The 18,892-nt window shown below is 45.0% G+C and overlaps 1 protein-coding gene across 3 annotated transcripts in view; it reads right to left on the bottom strand.

Annotated features, from left to right (window-relative positions):
- Positions 1 to 2,990: 2,990 nt before the first annotated feature.
- FZD3 (frizzled class receptor 3) overlaps positions 2,991 to 18,892 on the bottom strand; it is a 123,198-nt gene continuing 107,296 nt past the window's right edge. For 2 of the 3 annotated variants that reach the window (XM_077489238.1, XM_077489239.1), the window contains exons 5-7: positions 18,699 to 18,847; positions 14,103 to 14,339; positions 2,991 to 11,311 (exon numbers count right to left, since the gene is read on the bottom strand). In XM_077489238.1, the coding sequence (XP_077345364.1) occupies positions 11,101 to 11,311; positions 14,103 to 14,339; positions 18,699 to 18,847 (597 nt within the window). In that variant the 3' untranslated portion in view covers positions 2,991 to 11,100. The remainder of the gene's footprint in view (positions 11,312 to 14,102; positions 14,340 to 18,698; positions 18,848 to 18,892) is intronic. The other variant, XM_077489240.1, reaches the window with a different exon arrangement.

An 18,892-nucleotide genomic window follows, 5' to 3' on the forward strand; every position in this document is an offset into this window, starting at 1 on the left:
ATTGGTCAGTTTATAGGTCTTTCGGTGTCAGTGTATTATTGTTATAGGATCCCGTGGGTCAGTGAACCATTTCCTTGGGACTCCCATTGTCTCATTGATCTGATGACCCATGTGGCAGTGGGTCACTATTCATTCCATGAGTCAGTGTACCAATATCTTGGGGCTTCCAGTGTCAAGTCATCATTGTTTTGATATTCCAAGGTTCAGAGTTTCATTGGGCTCCCATGTGTAAGTATGTCATTGTTCTGGTAGTCGAGGAGTCAGTGTGTCCTTTTTCTGGGATCCCACAGCTCAGTGTACCATTACCAATTGGGCAGCACAGTGGTGTAGTGCGTAGCACTCTCACCTAGCAGCAAAAAGGGTCACTGGTTCAAATCCCAACCATGACACCATCTGCCTGGAGTTTGCATGCTCTCCCTATGCCTGCGTTAGTTTACTCCTGTTTCCTCCCACGCTCCAAAGACATGCTGGTAGGTTAATTGGCTTCTGTCCAAAATAAATTGGCCCTAGTGTATGGGTGTGGGTTGAGGACCTTGTATTGTGGGCTCCTTGGGGGTGGGGACTGATGTGGGTATGGAGTATTGTGTAAAAATTGACTGTGCTACATGGGTACCTTAAATAAATAATAATAGATGGGCATCTTGATGGGATGCAATGTATAGGGGTTGTGGACATGCACCCACACTCACTCAGGATGGACTGGTGTCTTTATTCAACCTTACTAATTATGTAACTATTGTATTGGGTCCTCCAGTGCCAGTGTGCCACTGTTCCGGGATCCCATTGTCTCATGTCCCCCAAAGTCGGTACTTTTTTTCCGAGTATCTCACAGATCTGTGTAGCAATGTTTTGGGTCTCCCAGCATCAGTGCAGCATTGTTTTGGGATATAAGAGGTCAGTGTACCATTGTTCTGCAGTCTCATGTGTCAGAGCAACATGATCTTGGGGCTCCCAGTGTCAGTGTGTCACTATTTTAGGATCCAATGAGCCAGTGCATCATTGTCTTGGGTCCCACATTGTCAGTGCTTCATTGTTATGGAATCTCACAGATCAGTGTACCATTGTTTTGGGTCTCCCAGTGTCAGTGCTTCATTGTTATAGGATCCCATGAGTCAGTGAACCATTGTCTTGGGTCTCCCATTGTCCTGGGGTCCCACGTGTCAGCGCTCTGGGATTCCATGAGTCCGTGAACCATTATCTTAGTCTCCCAGTGTCAGGCCAGCCATAGACGATTCAAATTTCGAACCATGTATGTCAGCCTGAATGCACCAAGTTGATCGATCAATTAACTTGGGTACAACCAGCCTGCCAGATTTTGCATTCAATTATCGCTAGTGGCTGGTACATTTTATTGCATGACATAAGTATTTGATCACCCACCATACAGTAAGAATTCCAGCTCTCACAGACCTGTTATTTTTTCTTTAAGAAGCCCTCCTGTTCTTCACTCATTACCTGTATTAACTGCACCCGTTTGAACTTGTTACCTGTATAAAAGACACCTGTCCACACACTCAGTCAAACAGACTCCAACCTCTGCACAATGGCCAAGACCAGAGAGCTGTGTAAGGACATCAGGGAATTGTAGACCTGCACAAGGCTGGGATGGGCTACAGGACAATAGGAAAGCAGCTTGGTGAGAAGACAACTGTTGGCACAATTATTAGAAAATGGAAGAAGTTCAAGATGACGGTCAATCTCCTTCAGTCTGGGGCTCCATGCAAGATCTCAACTCGTGGTGCATCAATGATCATGAGGAAGGTGAGGGATCAGCCCAGAACTACATGGCAGGACCTGGTCAATGACCCAAAGAGAGCTGGGAACACAATCTCAAAGAAAACCATTAGTAACACAATACGCCGTCATGGATTAAAATCCTGCAGCGCACGCAAGGTCCCCCTGCTCAAGCCAGTGCATGTCCAGGCCCATCTGAAGTTTGCCAATGACCATCTGGATGATCCAGAGGAAAAAAATGGGAGAAGGTCATGTGGTCTCATGAGATAAAAATATAGCTTTTTAATCTAAACTCCACTCACTGTGTTTGGAGGAGGATGAGTACAACCCCAAGAACACCATCCCAACCCGTAAAGCATGGAGGTGGAAACATCATTCTTTGGGGCCGATTTTCTGAAATGGGGATAGGATGACTGCACCGTATGGAGGGCAGGATGGATGGGGCCATGTATCGCGAGATCTTGGCCAACAACCTCCTTCCCTCAGTAAGAGCATTGAAGATGGGTCGTGGCTGGATCCTCCAGCATGACAACGACCCGAAACACACAGCCAGGACAACTAAGGAGTGGCTCCGGAGGAAGCATCTCAAGGTCCTGGAGTGGCCTAGCCAGTCTCCAGACCTGAACCCAATAGAAAGTCTTTGGAAGGAGCTTAAAGTCTGTATTGCCCAGCGACAGCTCCGAAACCTGAAGGATCTGAAGAAGGTCTGTATGGAGGAGTGGCCCAAAATCCCTGCTGCAGTGTGTGCAAACCTGGTCAAGAACTACAGGAAATGTATATCTGTGATTACAAAAAAAAGGTTTCTGTACTAAATATTAAGTTCTGCTTTTCTGATGTATCAAATACTAATGTCATGAATTACTTAAAAAACAGAAAATGTGATTTTCTGGATTTTAGATTCCGTCTCTAACAGTTGAAAAGTACCCATGATAAAAATTACAGACCTCTACATGCTTTGTAAGTAGGAAAACCTGCGAAATCGGCAGTGTATCAAATACTTGTTCTCCCCACTGTATGTGCCAGCGTGTTGGTGTTCATGGTACCTTTATCTTGGGTTTCCCAGTGTCACTGTGTCCATATTCTGGAATCCCACAGGCCAGTATACCATTATGTTGGGTCCTCCACTGTCAGTGTACCACTGTTATGGGATCCCATTGTCTTGGGTCCCCCAGTGTCAGTGCTTCATTGTTTGGTTATCTCACAGATCGATGTAACATTGTTTTGAGCCTCCCAAGCCAACAAACTCAAACTCCGACTCTTATTTCACAAATATTTTATTACAAAAATTCAACCTCTCTAAACTGAAATGTACACCTAGAAACAATAAAAATCGACTTTATACACTCATTGTTAAAGTGCTAACACAAAGCATGTATGTTACAAAAAAAAAAGAGAGGTTGGTCTATTGTAAACAGGTAGGTACAGTGTGACTCTACAGAAAAGAGTGCAAATGACAACAAAAATTGTATCCTACGGGATGTATAAAATAAACAAGCGGATTATGACAAAGGCAAACCACATTAATTTATTGTCCCATGATCCTCTGCAAAACAGGAGTACCATGGCTTGCCCTGTACTATTAAAATTCTAACTTGAAAGTTAAAATATAAAGAACACCTTTTATCCATGAGCGTAGAGCAGCCTTATGTTACCTTTTAACCCCAAAAATATATATTATTTTAAGTCTAGGGGAACCCCTGCTAAAATAAACCCATAATTGTTGAGAAAAACGCACCCTACATTGGTAGATGGTGAGAATAATGCCCCTCATATGCCACCATTGCAGACAACTAAAAATTATCTAGGTGTAATGTCACTTACTCTTCCAAGTGGCATTGGCTCCAAAACTATGCAGGCACTATCAAATAGGAAATCAATAGGCAACAGAACAAGGAATACTCAGCAACCTCTAGAGGAACCTTAGAGTTCATGGAACCCTGGTTGAGAATGACTGGTGTAGAGGCTGCCGTTTAGCTAGCGCTGCCTAAATGTTGTAAAAATAATTGTGTTGGATTGTAGATGCCAACCAGTTTAGAGTGAACCTTTGCTTTGTCTATACTGGGCAAAGCAATGGGACACTTTAATTCTTCCCTCCCCAGAGGAACTCTGGGCCAATCACAAAGCACCAGCGACATCACATGAAAAGAAGGGTTATGATTTGCATGCTTCTCCATACCTGGAACTGAGAGTTATTTTCTTTGCTTCCAGCTCCTGAACAGAGCGGAAGGGCGTGTAAAGGAAAGGGTGGTATTTTTGTCTGGTCACCAGTACCCAAAAAAAGTTTAGTTGAAAGAAATAAAATTTTCCAGTTTATGGCCAGAACATGCTCTACACCAGGTGTCTCCAAACTTTCTAAACATAGGGCCAGTTTACTGTCCTTCAGACATTATGGAAGCCAGACTATGTCCATTGGAAGTAGAAAAGGTCCCAGCATCAATGGGCGTAAACAATCTCCCATCATTGGTGATTTTGGGATGAATTGTGCCGCATTGTTGGTGTCATTGGGATGAATTGTGTCCTTCATTGGACATCATTGGGAGGAAGTGTGCCCCACCATTGGCATCATTGGGAGGAATTGAGCCCCATTATTAGCGTCATTGGGAGGAATTGGGCCCCACCATTGGTGTCATTTGGCCCTATTGTTGGTGCAATTGGGAGGAACTGTGCCTTTCTTTGCGGTCAATGAACAAAATAGTGCTCCAAGGGCCAGATAAAAGCAAGTAAAGGACCGCATCCGACCCCCAGGCTGCAGTTTGGAGATCAATGCTCTACGCTACAGTTTTCTGAACTGAACCAAGCTCCTGCTGCATAATACTTGTTCCATCACATAACACTGCTACTTGAACATAATTCCAGATCAATTCTAGACTGAATATGCATAATAGGACAGCCTTTCACTACCAGGGTTCTGTGGAAACCTAGGATTCCTCCAGAGGTTGCTTCTGTTTCTCAGATAACAAAGTAAAAGAAACACAGCGCCTCTAAGTGCAGTATTGGTAAACTATATTGTATTAGTAAGTCAAAAGTAAAACTACTCACAAAGGGAGCATAAACACATGCATGATTTTAATCCTGCAGCAAAAATCCAGAGGTGGTTTTTCTCCTAGGCATCCGTATCTCTGAAGTGCAGCTGACAGCTCGTGCTGGTGGATTCCAGCATTCGCAGCCTATGATAACAGCAGGGAACACGGGGGCGATCAGAGATTATGTCACTTCCGGGTGCAGGGTGAGAGGAGGTGGCCTTGCTTTCGAAGCATGCTTGCTCCTTCCTCAGGCTATCTGTTTCCTAGATAATAACTGACACGGGTGATCCTTTTAGCTATCAGCAAGGAGGGGATTCTTTCTACTAACCACCAATGTAAGATGCAGTCTTGCAACTGACCATCAATATAAGGGGCAGTTTTCTCACTGATCACTAATGTAAAGGGCATTCTTTCTACTGATCACCAATGTAAGGGGTATTCTTCCCACTGACCACCAATGAAAGGAGCATTCTAGCCTCTGACCACCATTGTAAGGGGCACTCTTCCTACTGATCACCAATGTAAGTAACATTCTTCCCACTGATCACCAATGTAAGGGATATTCTTTCCACTGATCACCAATGTAAGGAGCATTCTTCTCACTGATCACCAATGTAAGGAGCATTCTTCCCACTGATCACCAATGTAAGGGACATTCTTCCCACTGATCACCAATGTAAGGAGCATTCTTCCCACTGATCACCAATGTAAGGAACATTCTTCCCACTGGTCACCAATGTAAGGAACATTCTTCCCACTGATCACCAATGTAAGGAACATTCTTCCCACTGATCACCAATGTAAGGAACATTCTTCCCACTGATCACCAATGTAAGGGATATTCTTCTCACCGATCACCAATGTAAGGAACATTCTTCCCACTGACCATAATGTATGGCGAGCTGTAGATATAGTTATTATATCAGGAGTTCCCTGGGACCAGAATGTTATTTCAAGGGTTCCTCTGGGTTAAAACGGTTAAGAAAGGCCTTAGTCAGAGGAGGGACATGCTCCCCTCTCCTAACAGAGGAGGACTTTGTCAGAAGTTAAGGCATTCTCCTAGCAGAGAACGTCTTAACTAGTGAGTTTGTATAGAATGTCAAAAAAGTGCTGAAACGCGTGTAGAAGCTCAGAAATGCACCTTATGTTAAGGGTTTGAGAAACAAAAGATATTATTTAAAAAAATACCCAGACCAAAATCTCGTACACCTTCAAGTTTTAAAGTGGATGTATTGGAGGTCCTAGTTTTCATGGCTGAGTAGCTCTGTTTCTTTGAAGAATTTTTCTCGAAATACAATGTGGCCTTCATTACCATCTGTGGAATAAAGGTGCTCTTAAAGTCCTAACTTTGTTTTATTTGTTTCACATACTCACTACATATTCCCTGCTATTGTAAATTTACCACTACTGACAATAATAGGCAGACCTCTGAGATGTATTCATGTAGAGATTAATAGACCTTATAGTACAAAGTGGCTGAAAGAACTGTCTTTCTCGTCTATAGTTAACAAATGGAGAATCAGTTTGCATTAAAGAGAACTTGTCACCAGATCATTCATTCCATAAGAATATATGTAAATGTAACTGATTTTATGCATATTATTCCCTGCAAAAGCCTCCATTGTGTAGACATCCAAAAGCCCTGAGACTGTTACTGTGTGCCACCATCTTGGATGTGATGTCAGCAATTCCAGCAGATTTAGAGATGTCATTCAAGTGACACTGTATAGTATTCCCCTTCGATCCTCCCCCAGCAGCTGCATAAAAGCTTATGGAGGGGGGTAAGGGCCCAGCACAGACAGTGGAGGAGCTGGGCCAGCACATACAGCAATTAGACACTCCCAAAAGAGGACAGAATTATGACATATAGGGGGGGGGGGGCTGTGCTAAGGACCTGACTCTTTTAGAGAAGTCACATTTTGTAGCTAGTTCAAAGGCACAATAAATACAAAATCATTTATGGAAAAGGAAAAAAAAATGTTGCAAGTAAGCATATAAAATACTTGATTTTTCTGTGCTTGTGCCTGCATTTTTTTTTTAAGTTGGTGACAGGGTCTCTTTAAGCTCCAAAAACAGTTCCAAACCTAAAACATGAGGCCCAGCACATGTTCCTATGGCAGGGAAAGCTAAATACTGCAGTGTACGGACAGTTATCAGTAGTAAAACAAAATGACTTAAATACAGCAATTCCCTTTTTAAGTTGCAACAGATCACATTGTTTTTTTCCCAAACTATCTACATCTTGTTTTGTACAAACATCCATCTTGGACTATGTTACACGAACGGTGCTCAGACTTTCGAACGTCTGAGAATGTCCATCGGTGGCCAGTGCTGTAAGGAACGCCTGCAAAGGACTACCTGGCTTCCCGGTATGACAGCTGTCCAGTTCTTGTTTGATTTGGATATAGAGACCTGTAGAAAGGTTTGGCACTTTGACAGCTGCAGGTGAATTAACCTCCAGAAGCATGAAATCTACCATTGATATTTAAAGGACTTATATTTTGGAAATCATTTTAACCCACAGAATGCTTAGATTGTATGCAAGCTCAAAATCCATGGCATCTTGCCTCACTGTATACAGTAGTATCACCAAAATTTACAAATTGGCATGGAATACCACAGGGGACTTAGTGTATGGAGCACTTGGTCCTGTTTTGCCCCATGCTTTGGTTCCTGAGCTAGCATGGTTGACAGCATGCCATTCCTACCTCCAACGCTGTTCGACCAAGCTGTTCAACAGTTGGTGAATTTCTAATGACATCACAGTGACCGTACTCGCCTCTGGTGCAGAATATGAGCACTGTCATTCACCACAGGATGTATGTGTTCATAGGGGCAGTGTTGAATGAGCATAGCTCTACAAAGCACTATACTACTCCGTCTCAGCTGATCCTGCCTACCTCATTTGGTCACTGCCACATTGAGCAGACTATTACTGTACATCAAGAATAGAAGGTAGTGGATACAGTGTTATGCTTTACCCCCCCCCCCCCATAGGAATGCCCATAAATTGGGCTTCAGCCTGGGGTGGAGCTCCACCAGCACAAAGAGAAAATATTTTGCCACAGGCCAAACCGGAGCCAAGTACTTCATGGACTTGGTCCTCTGGGGGCTTCCACAATGATTTGGAAATTACTGTGAGACTTCAAGCAAATCGTTTTTTTTTTGAGTTGCAAAAATTCTTACCCAGGGAGCCTGCCAGTAACGGCACTTCCTGCTGCAGGCTGACAATGGCCTTGGAAATAGCAGCAGCGTTGAGGGGGCTTTCCTCCAAGATGCTTGCAGCACAAAAAAGCATTGTGTAGCTTAACATTATTTGGAAAGGTACAGATGAAGTTTTAGTGTCAGTAGTGAGATCTCTTGAAGTTCCCAGAACACATTCCTGCTGCAGCCTTTATAAAGCAAGGCAAATATCTCACACCTCCTGCTACATCTTTCCTAAAGAAGTCAGCAGTGAGTGGGATGCTTTCATTGAGACTAAAGCTGGCCATACACTTGTAGAATTTTGTTTGACCATTTTTGTTTAGGGCTAATTTATACTTGCTTCAAAATGTGGGATTGGACATGCTTTTTTAAAGTGCTCTGAATGGCAATCAAAACTCCTGTCACTAAATAAAATGGTTACCTGTTCTCATGTTGTGTTTGCTTTGCTTCAAATATTATACCTCATGCTGCTTTGTTGGTGCTTCAAAGCATCTCCAAAGCCTCAATAGAAGTCTATGACAACCCTCGCTAACAGCACCTGAAGCTTTTGAGAATTTTTTTGTTCAGCATTAGCTGTGCTGTGTTTTGAAGATATTGAAGGTATGAGATATCCCAGGATACATTGGGAGACCAACAAGTGGACTGGAAAGATGTCAGGGCTAGAGCAAAGCAACCAGCATACATGGTGTGCAATGTGGGAATGCTATAGTAGAAGGTGAGCTGGGACCGGAGAGAGGGGACCGAGCTGCAGAGAATCAGCAAAGCGAAGCAGGGAGACTAACAGATGACACAAATGGTGCACAGCATGGGAGAAATATAGCAGGATGTGAGTAGGGACCGGGGCTGAAGGCTAATAATGAGTGGGGGATCAGCAGAGCTGGGGGCCACTAGTAATTGGGGCAACAGCAGAGCTGAGGTTACTACTGAGCAGGGGATCTGCTGAACAAGGGTACGAATACCAAACTGGGAATTTGCTAAATGAGGGGTAGCAATCAGCTGGGGATCTGCTGAGTGGGAGTTCTAATGAGCAGGGGTTCAACTGGGCCCCTGTAAAACAAATAGAAAATCGACACACGCACAGAACATCTGCCAATCTTCATTAAAGCTTCAAAAAAGTATCACTAATGCCGCGTACACACGACCAGACTTTTCAACATCAAAAGTTTGACGGAATGATTCCGGCAGACTATTCGATTGTGTGTGGGCTGCAGCGGACTTTTGATTTGCAAAAGTCTGACAGACTTTAGAAATGGAACATGTTTCAAATTTTTCCACCAGAACTCCACGGGACCCAATTCCTACCGAGAAATCCGCTCGTGTGTGTGCTAGTCCGACGGACAAAAACCGATGCGAGGGCAGCTATTGGCTACTGGCTATGAACTTCCTTATTCTAGTCTGGTCGTACGTCATCACATTCGAATCCGTCGGACTTTGGTGTGATTGTGTGTGGCCAAGTCCGTTCATTCGGAAAGTCCGTCAGAACTCTGTCAGAACTCCGTCAGAACTCCGTCAGAACTCCGTCGAAAGTCTGTTGGACCTAAGTCTGGTCGTGTGTACGCGGCATAAAGCATCAAAAGTACATCAAAAAAGCATGTTAAACCAGTAGGCGCTTTAATGTGTGTTAAAGTTGAAGCAAGTGTAAACAAGCCCTTCAAGAACGCTTGTTTGATTTTCCAGTCGTTAATGGGATCCGTGGGACTGCAGTGAAATTTTGAAGAAGCAGGATGGCAATTTTTTCTCAAACTAACAAATTTCTAACAGTGAATGTGGTTTTTTCTCGAGTAAGCCCATTCATTCCAAAACTCAAACTAAACATTTTTCAAAGTACTTTCGAAACAAAAGTAATGTTTTTTTAAGTCGTCAAATGTACTGATGAGAGTTTGGAATACAAATGTTCTTTCACAAATCCACAAGTGTATGGCCAGTTTAAATCAGGGAACTAGAGCTGGGAACCCTGGAGCCAAGTTCTTCAAAATCAAGTTGTTATTCTAGCTGCTGCTTTCCATCTAAAACAAATATCTGATAACTGGGCGAAATGACCATTAAGGTCACGTAATTCAGTGACTTTGAAAATCCACATAAAGGGCAAAACCAATGGCAAAAGGCAAAGGTCAAGAAAAGAGAAACATAAAAATGTAGGCAGTCAATAAATAATTAAAGTCCAGATTAGCCAAGATGGGCCTATAAACCGCCAGTGCTCGAATGAACTCCAAGGTGAACATCAACAGTAGAGGTGCAATGATGGTTTCATCTTGTGAGGCCAACTGCATATCCATATGTTCAGACAATATAACCGAAAACAACCTGATGTCCAAATGAATAGGACATTGTCCAGACAACGTATAGAGTGTTTTCAGGTCTCAATTTGGGTTGTTGTCTACTTAAAGATCTAAATTCCAGAAGTTACTAGAACATCATCAGTAATGTTGAACCCAAAGTCCATCAGACTAGATTTCACCCTAATGTGTGTAGACTACGGTTTGGTTTGACCAATATTTATGTAATGAAGTATTTGGGAATAAATAATTATGAGCATACTGTAAGTAAACCAGGCCTTTACACTTCGATAAAAACCCAAGAAGAAGCCTCTAAATTGCCATGGGGGTTGGGGGGTGTCGCCAGAGGTCATAAGATAAGTCAGCATCCAGCTTTATGGACTTAAATATTTTTTGCACTTGATCTTAGTGATGGAAGACCTCCTATTCAATAGTTTGCTGCTGGAGGGTGGAAAGCACTGGACGACCATCATTTCTAGCATACAAAGTACTTGAATGCTTGTGTCCACAGCAAAATTTGACACCGGGTCTTCAAAAAAGAGTTACCCACTTGACAATGATTTACTGCAATGGGTTAATTAACCTCCTTGGGATATTCGAGGGCTGGGTGAGGTCTGAGAGCCTGATTCTGGAGTTAGATTTACCAAGATGGACTGACTTTTAGAGGAGATCCTGAAATATAGGTCATACTTTCTATGTCAGGACCAGCTCTGGCTTCACAATGTTCTCAGCTCTGGGCGTTAAAAAACTGAGGACTGTAAATCCACGAATAGGTCCCCTTTGTAAGTAAGGGGACAGAGTTCATTCCTTTTAACTACATAGTGCTTTCAAGAAGACATTTGCGTCTGTTATCAAGGGAACCTTCAGGCACTTGCTCCATCCTCTTCAATGACTCGGTTCATGCTGGTACCATGGGAGATGTGGGACAAAGGGTTATTTAAGTCTCTGATACTGCCTTGCCGGGATTGCTCATTAAGTCTATGTGTGCTGCTGTGCAGAGAGTGGTCGGTGAGACGGGACATGCTGCCGTGTGTGACCCGTTCTTCAATTCCTCTGTAACTGCATGGGGTGTACCTAAGCACAGAAAATCTTGTTAGATTACAAGTTCTCAAATAGTCAGAAGTTATTTATATAAATGGTAACTGAAACATAGAAAATTAAGTCAAGGGTCATTGCTTACCCACTTGCGGACTGCCCGTCCGCAATGTGCTGCAGACGGGCAGCCCACAATGGCAAAACGATGTACCCATAAGTTGCTGCGTCCTTCCTGGTTAAAGGGGCACACATGTGCACCCCCCGCCCGAACCTGCTGCAGTTGTACACAGCAGCAGTCTGTCAACAAGTCCCAGCAAATGATTCACGTCCGGGACCTGCTGATCGGCAGTGTGCATTCACAGCCCAGAGCTCTGTGTTGACAATCAACACAGAGCTCTAAACAGAGGGAACGATCTGTCGGTTTCTCAGGATGAGATACTTAGAGATATATTAGTAAGAGCAGTACACTTTACACATAGGTAGGCATGCATTTAACCCCTTGATTGCCCTAGATCAGGGATATGCAATTAAAGCACCTCCAGCTGTTGCTAAACTACAAGTCCCATCATGCCTCTGCCTGTCATGCTTGTGACTCCGAGAGTCCTGCTATGCCTCATGGGAAATGTAATTCTGCAACAGCTGTAGGTCCGCTAATTGCATATCCATGCCCTAGATGTTAACGCCCTTCCCAGCCAGTGTCATTAAAACAGTGACAGTGTATATTATTAGCACTGCCATTACTAGTATAAAACAAAAAATTCATATATATATATATATATATTAGGGTTGTTCCGATACCACTTTAAGACCGAGTACAAATACCGATACTTTTTTTCAAGTACTCGCCGATACCGATTACCAATACTTTTTTTGAATATTATGTGACAGTTTTCAAAGCACAATACAGATTAGTTTTGCACCGATATGCAGCACTGATAGGATCAGGTGGAACTGATATGAAGCACTGGTAGATGACGGGCACTGACAGATGGCACTGATAGGTGACACTGACAGGTGGCTAGCACTGATAGAGCGCACTGACAGGTGGCTGGCACTGATAGGCTGCACTTATGTGCATTGGGCACTGATAGGTGGCATTTATGGATACTGATGGGCAGGCCAGGCACTGTCATGCCATGAAGAAAGGCTGCCTGCGACACCCATCTTGGTACTCCTTGCACTCGGCCGCATTAAAAGCAGAAGCGGCCATCTTGTTACACCCAGCCCAAACTATATGGGCTGGGTGTAATAAGATATCCGCTACTGGCTGGCTGCAGCCAATTGCAGGGTGCACCAATATGGGCTTCGGGATGTCCAACCACTGACGTCGACACAGAGCGTCCGTTGTTCCTAGCCACTGACTTCTGGTTGTGCCGGTTCGCTTTATTCATCTCTTCCAGGCATCGGATCTGGCATAGGGAGCATTTGCGCGAGTACAAGTACTCACGCAAATGCTCGGTATCAGTCCCGATACCGATACTAGTATCGGGACAACCCTAATTTATATATATACTTATTGGAATTTATTTTTTTTTTTAATCAAAGACATGTAGAAGAATACATTTTGACCAAAATTTATGAAGAAATTACATTTTTTTAAAAAAATCTTTTTATTGGATATGTTTTGTAAAGTACAAAATATTGTTTTTTTCCCCTAAATTTGTGGTCTTTTTTTATTTATATCACTAACAATTAAAACCCCAATGGTGATAAAATACCACCAAAAGAAAGCTCTAATTGTGTGAAAAAAATATCAATTTTGTTTGGGAACATTGTTGCATGACTGCACAATTACCACTAAACGTAGGGCAGTGCTAAATAGCAAAAAATGGCCCGGTCATGAAGAGGAGCAAAATCTTCTGGAGCTGAAGTGGTTAAAGTGTATGTATAGTCAAAAAATGTTCATTTTTGGATGATGTGTGGTAAGGTTGGACCCTCTGTCAGGTTTTCATTGATGGCTGTCTGCATCTCCACTGGGAAGATTAAACCCTTGCTTACTGTCTCTAGCTCCATCTTTACTAGGTGCACTTGCAATGACGCTTTTCTTCATTTGACCCCCTAACACACACTTTTTTTTTTTTTTTTTAACTAAACACACACTTTAATTGTTGTCATGATCTTTAAACTGTATAAACGTCATTGCCACTTCCTTGAACGTCCCCAAATGGGTCAGTGTGGCTACACTCGACTTCCAGGGAGACCCTGCAAGGAAGCGTATCCTAAAGATCAGAAGTGAGTTTTTTTTTTTTTTTTTTTATTGCAGTCTGTTTTTATTGTGTAGGTTATCACACCAGGACAAGAAATTAAGGACCGGGGGTCAGGTCACTGGGGCAACAAGGCAGAGAGAGCAATAAAAACCTGTCATGTGCCATTTTAAACATGTTAGGCCAGGGATCCTCAAACTATTGCCCTCTGGCTGTTGCAAAACTATACATCCCATGAGGCATCGTGAAACTCTGACATTCACAGACATGACTAGGCATGATGGGAATTGTAGTTCCTGAACAACTGGAGGGCCATAGTTTGAAGACCCAATGCGTTAGGCAGTCCATTCATTCTCTGCGGTGCAGCAAGTTGCACTGCGTAAAAATGCAGTATATGCAGCACACACCAAACACGTGTATGGTGGGAAGAGGGCACATATAAAACTTCCTGACACTTCTTTGAACTGAAGAAATGGTTTGGATATGAAACCTCTTCATTTCAATAGTCCTAACATTATGTGGCTATTATGTGTTTGGGGAACTTCAGTGGCACTATTATGTGTTGCTCTTTAAAAGTAGTTTATGCAACGAGACGTCAGCTAGCGTAGGCAACAAGCGCCCCTCACCTTCCATCCCTGGAGCGATGAAGGCTGCCATGATAGCTGCTCATCTTGCTGTGAACACTGCCCGCTTTGCTTCTTTGCTCGTCCACCATAGCCAGCTGAGTGGATGAGGCGTGAGTTGATGTTCCCTGAGTGGACGTCCCTCGTGATTTGCGGACGATGGGGGTATTGGGGTCCCGGAGAAGAGACTGAGCAAAGTCTGGCTCTTGGAGGACCTGACGGCTTTCATTGACTCCTCTGCTGAGAAAAGAAACAAAATTATACAATTTCGTCATTCCACCGCTCTGCCGAACCCTCATACATTGAACTAATGTATGTATTTCCCCCATCACGGAACAGGACTATCATGTTATGTCACACACAATAGCTTTATATTTTCAGTAGTGGATTTCTAAATCAGACATAGGACATTGTTCAGAAGGTTTGTGCCCGATTGCTTGGACAATCTTTTTATGAACATCATATCAGTAACTATATTGATTTTCTCAGTTTTTTTTCACAATGGAATAAAAAACAAAAAAGATGGTCTACCAAAAGAAGAATCCCAGATCTACAGATCCATATTTCTTTGTAAATGACCCGTCTACGTGAAGGACACATTTCCTAGTCTCCACTCTACACATAACCTTCCCCTCTCCTACATTCTACACACAACCTTCCCCTCTCCTCCACTCTACACACAGCCTTCCCCTCTCCTCCACTCTACACACAGCCTTCCCCTCTCCTCCATTCTACACACAGCCTTCCCCTCTCCTCCACTCTACACACAACCTTCCCCTCTCCTCCACTCTACACTGAACCTTCCCCTCTCCTCCACTCTACACTGAACCTTCCCCTCTCCTCCACTCTACACTGAACCTTCCCCTCTCCTCCATTCTACACACAACCTTCCCCTCTACACACAACCTTCCCCTCTCCTACATTCTACACACAACCTTCCCCTCTCCTCCACTCTACACACAGCCTTCCCCTCTCCTCCACTCTACACACAGCCTTCCCCTCTCCTCCACTCTACACACAACCTTCCCCTCTCCTCCACTCTACACTGAACCTTCCCCTCTCCTCCACTCTACACTGAACCTTCCCCTCTCCTCCACTCTACACTGAACCTTCCCCTCTCCTCCACTCTACACTGAACCTTCCCCTCTCCTCCACTCTACACACAACCTTCCCCTCTCCTCCACTCTACACTGAACCTTCCCCTCTCCTCCACTCTACACTGAACCTTCCCCTCTCCTCCACTCTACACTGAACCTTCCCCTCTCCTCCATTCTACACACAACCTTCCCCTCTACACACAACCTTCCCCTCTCCTACATTCTACACACAACCTTCCCCTCTCCTCCACTCTACACACAGCCTTCCCCTCTCCTCCACTCTACACACAGCCTTCCCCTCTCCTCCATTCTACACACAGCCTTCCCCTCTCCTCCACTCTACACACAACCTTCCCCTCTCCTCCACTCTACACTGAACCTTCCCCTCTCCTCCACTCTACACTGAACCTTCCCCTCTCCTCCACTCTACACTGAACCTTCCCCTCTCCTCCATTCTACACACAACCTTCCCCTCTACACACAACCTTCCCCTCTCCTACATTCTACACACAACCTTCCCCTCTCCTCCACTCCACACACAACCTTCCCCTCTCCTCCATTCTACACACAGCCTTCCCCTCTCCTCCACTCTACACTGAACCTTCCCCTCTCCTCCACTCTACACTGAACCTTCCCCTCTCCTCCACTCTACACTGAACCTTCCCCTCTCCTCCACTCTACACTGAACCTTCCCCTCTCCTCCACTCTACACTGAACCTTCCCCTCTCCTCCACTCTACACTGAACCTTCCCCTCTCCTCCACTCTACACTGAACCTTCCCCTCTTCTCCACTCTACACTGAACCTTCCCCTCTCCTCCACTCTACACTGAACCTTCCCCTCTCCTCCACTCTACACTGAACCTTCCCCTCTCCTCCACTCTACACTGAACCTTCCCCTCTCCTCCACTCTACACTGAACCTTCCCCTCTCCTCCACTCTACACTGAACCTTCCCCTCTTCTCCACTCTACACTGAACCTTCCCCTCTCCTCCACTCTACACTGAAAGTTCCCCTCTCCTCCATTCTACACACAACCTTCCCCTCTACACACAACCTTCCCCTCTCCCCCACTCTACACACAACCTTCCCCTCTCCTCCACTCTACACTGAACCTTCCCCTCTCCTCCACTCTACACTGAACCTTCCCCTCTCCTCCACTCTACACTGAACCTTCCCCTCTCCTCCACTCTACACTGAACCTTCCCCTCTCCTCCACTCTACACTGAACCTTCCCCTCTCCTCCACTCTACACTGAACCTTCCCCTCTCCTCCACTCTACACTGAACCTTCCCCTCTCCTCCACTCTACACTGAACCTTCCCCTCTCCTCCACTCTACACTGAACCTTCCCCTCTCCTCCACTCTACACACAACCTTCTCCTCTCCTCCACTCCACACACAACCTTCCCCTCTCCTCCACTCCACACACAACCTTCCCATCTACCTCCACTCCACACACAACCTTCCCCTCTCCTCCACTCCACACACAACCTTCCCCTCTCCTCCACTCCACACACAACCTTCCCCTCTCCTCCACTCTACACACAACCTTCTCCTCTCCTCCACTCCACACACAACCTTCCCCTCTCCTCCACTCCACACACAACCTTCCCCTCTCCTCCACTCCACACACAACCTTCCCCTCTCCTCCACTCTACACTGAACCTTCCCCTCTCCTCCACTCTACACTGAACCTTCCCCTCTCCTCCACTCTACACTGAACCTTCTCCCCTCCTCCACTCTACACATAACCTTCTCCTCTCCTCCCCTCCACACACAACCTTCCCCTCTCCTCCACTCCACACACAACCTTCCCCTCTCCTCCACTCCACACACAACCTTCCCCTCTCCTCCACTCCACACACAACCTTCCCCTCTCCTCCACTCTACACTGAACCTTCCCCTCTCCTCCACTCTACACATAACCTTCTCCCCTCCTCCACTCTACACATAACCTTCTCCTCTCCTCCACTCCACACACAACCTTCCCCTCTCCTCCACTCCACACACAACCCTTCTCCTCTCCTCCATTCTACACACAACCCTTCTCCTCTCCTCCATTCTACACACAACCCTTCTAGTCTCCTCTCCTCTCCTCCATTCTACACACAACCTTCACCTCTCCTCCATTCTACACACAACCTTCTCCTCTCCTCAGCTCTACACGCAAACCTTCTCCTCTCCTCAGCTCTACACGCAAACCTTCTCCTCTCCTCCACGCTACACTGAACCTTCTCCTCTCCTCCATGCTACACTGAACCTTCTCCTCTCCTCCACTCTACACGCAAACCTTCTCCTCTCCTCCACTCTACACGCAAACCTTCTCCTCTCCTTGACTGTACACAGAACCTTCTCCTCTCCTCTACACACAACCTACTCTGCTCATCTAATCTACACACAGCCTTCTCTTCTCCTCCGCTCTACACACAGCCTTCTCTTCTCCTCCGCTCTACACACAGCCTTCTCTTCTCCTCCGCTCTACACACAGCCTTCTCTTCTCCTCCGCTCTACACACAGCCTTCTCTTCTCCTCCGCTCTACACACAGCCTTCTCTTCTCCTCCGCTCTACACACAGCCTTCTCTTCTCCTCCGCTCTACACACAGCCTTCTCTTCTCCTCCGCTCTACACACAGCCTTCTCTTCTCCTCCATTCTACACACAGATTTCTCCTCTCCTCCACTCTACATTGAACCTTCTCCTCTCCTTGACTTTACACACAACCTTTTCCTCTTCTCTTCTCCACTCTATGCTCAGCTTTTTCCTCTTCCATTCTACATATAACCTTCTCTCCTTTATTATACACACAACCTTCTCCTCTGCTCCTTCCCACACACAACCTTCTTTTCTCCTCCACCCTACACTGATTTTTCTCCTCCCCTCTCCTCCACTCCACACACAACCATCTCCTCTCCCTCATTCTCCACACAACCTTCTCTACTTCTCCACTCTAAATGCAATCTTCTCCTCTCCTTTACGCTATACTCAACTTGCTTCTCCATTCTACACACAACCTTCTTTCCTTCATTTTCAAACTCATCCATTCTACACTGGACCTCTTCCTTTCCTCCACTCTACACTAAACGTCCTCTTCTCCACCACTCCACACACAACCATTTCCTCTCCCTCATTCTCCACACAATCTTCTCCTTCTCTACACACAACCTTCGCCTATCCTCCACTCTACACACAAAATTCTACTCTCCTCCATACTATATATAACAACATTCTACTTCCCTCTACTTCACACACACACAACGTTCTCCTCTCTTTCCTTCTACACACAGTTGTGTGCTCTCCAGGCAATTTTTCCTTTTAGTTTGTATAGTGAGGTTTTAGTTGCCTGTGAAATTTGTGAAATTTATAACGTGAATAGAAAATTTTTAAAAAGCCCTCGTGTCAAATGACTACAAAATCTTAATTATCCACTGGCTCTTCCACACTTTCCTGTGTGGTGAAGAACTGGATTGAACACAGGTACTCTTTACTTGGTGCAGACACTCACTCTTTCTTCTTCCTGCCATGGAAAAAGCTGGCCCACTCAAAACAGGTCTTCTTGCTGCCCACCCAGAAGACAGATGGTATTCCCACCACGAGGGCCATTAGGTATTTCATCAGGAAGAGGATGAGGTCGGGACGGCTTGTCTGCGTCACCTACAATGACAAAGCAAAACCATTGAGACTCCTGTCATGTAAGAA

This window comes from Lithobates pipiens, unplaced genomic scaffold (genome assembly GCF_037356315.1).
Source record: "Lithobates pipiens isolate NorthernLeopardFrog02 unplaced genomic scaffold, aLitPip1_a1.2 Scaffold_18, whole genome shotgun sequence".
Lineage (NCBI taxonomy): Eukaryota > Metazoa > Chordata > Amphibia > Anura > Ranidae > Lithobates > Lithobates pipiens.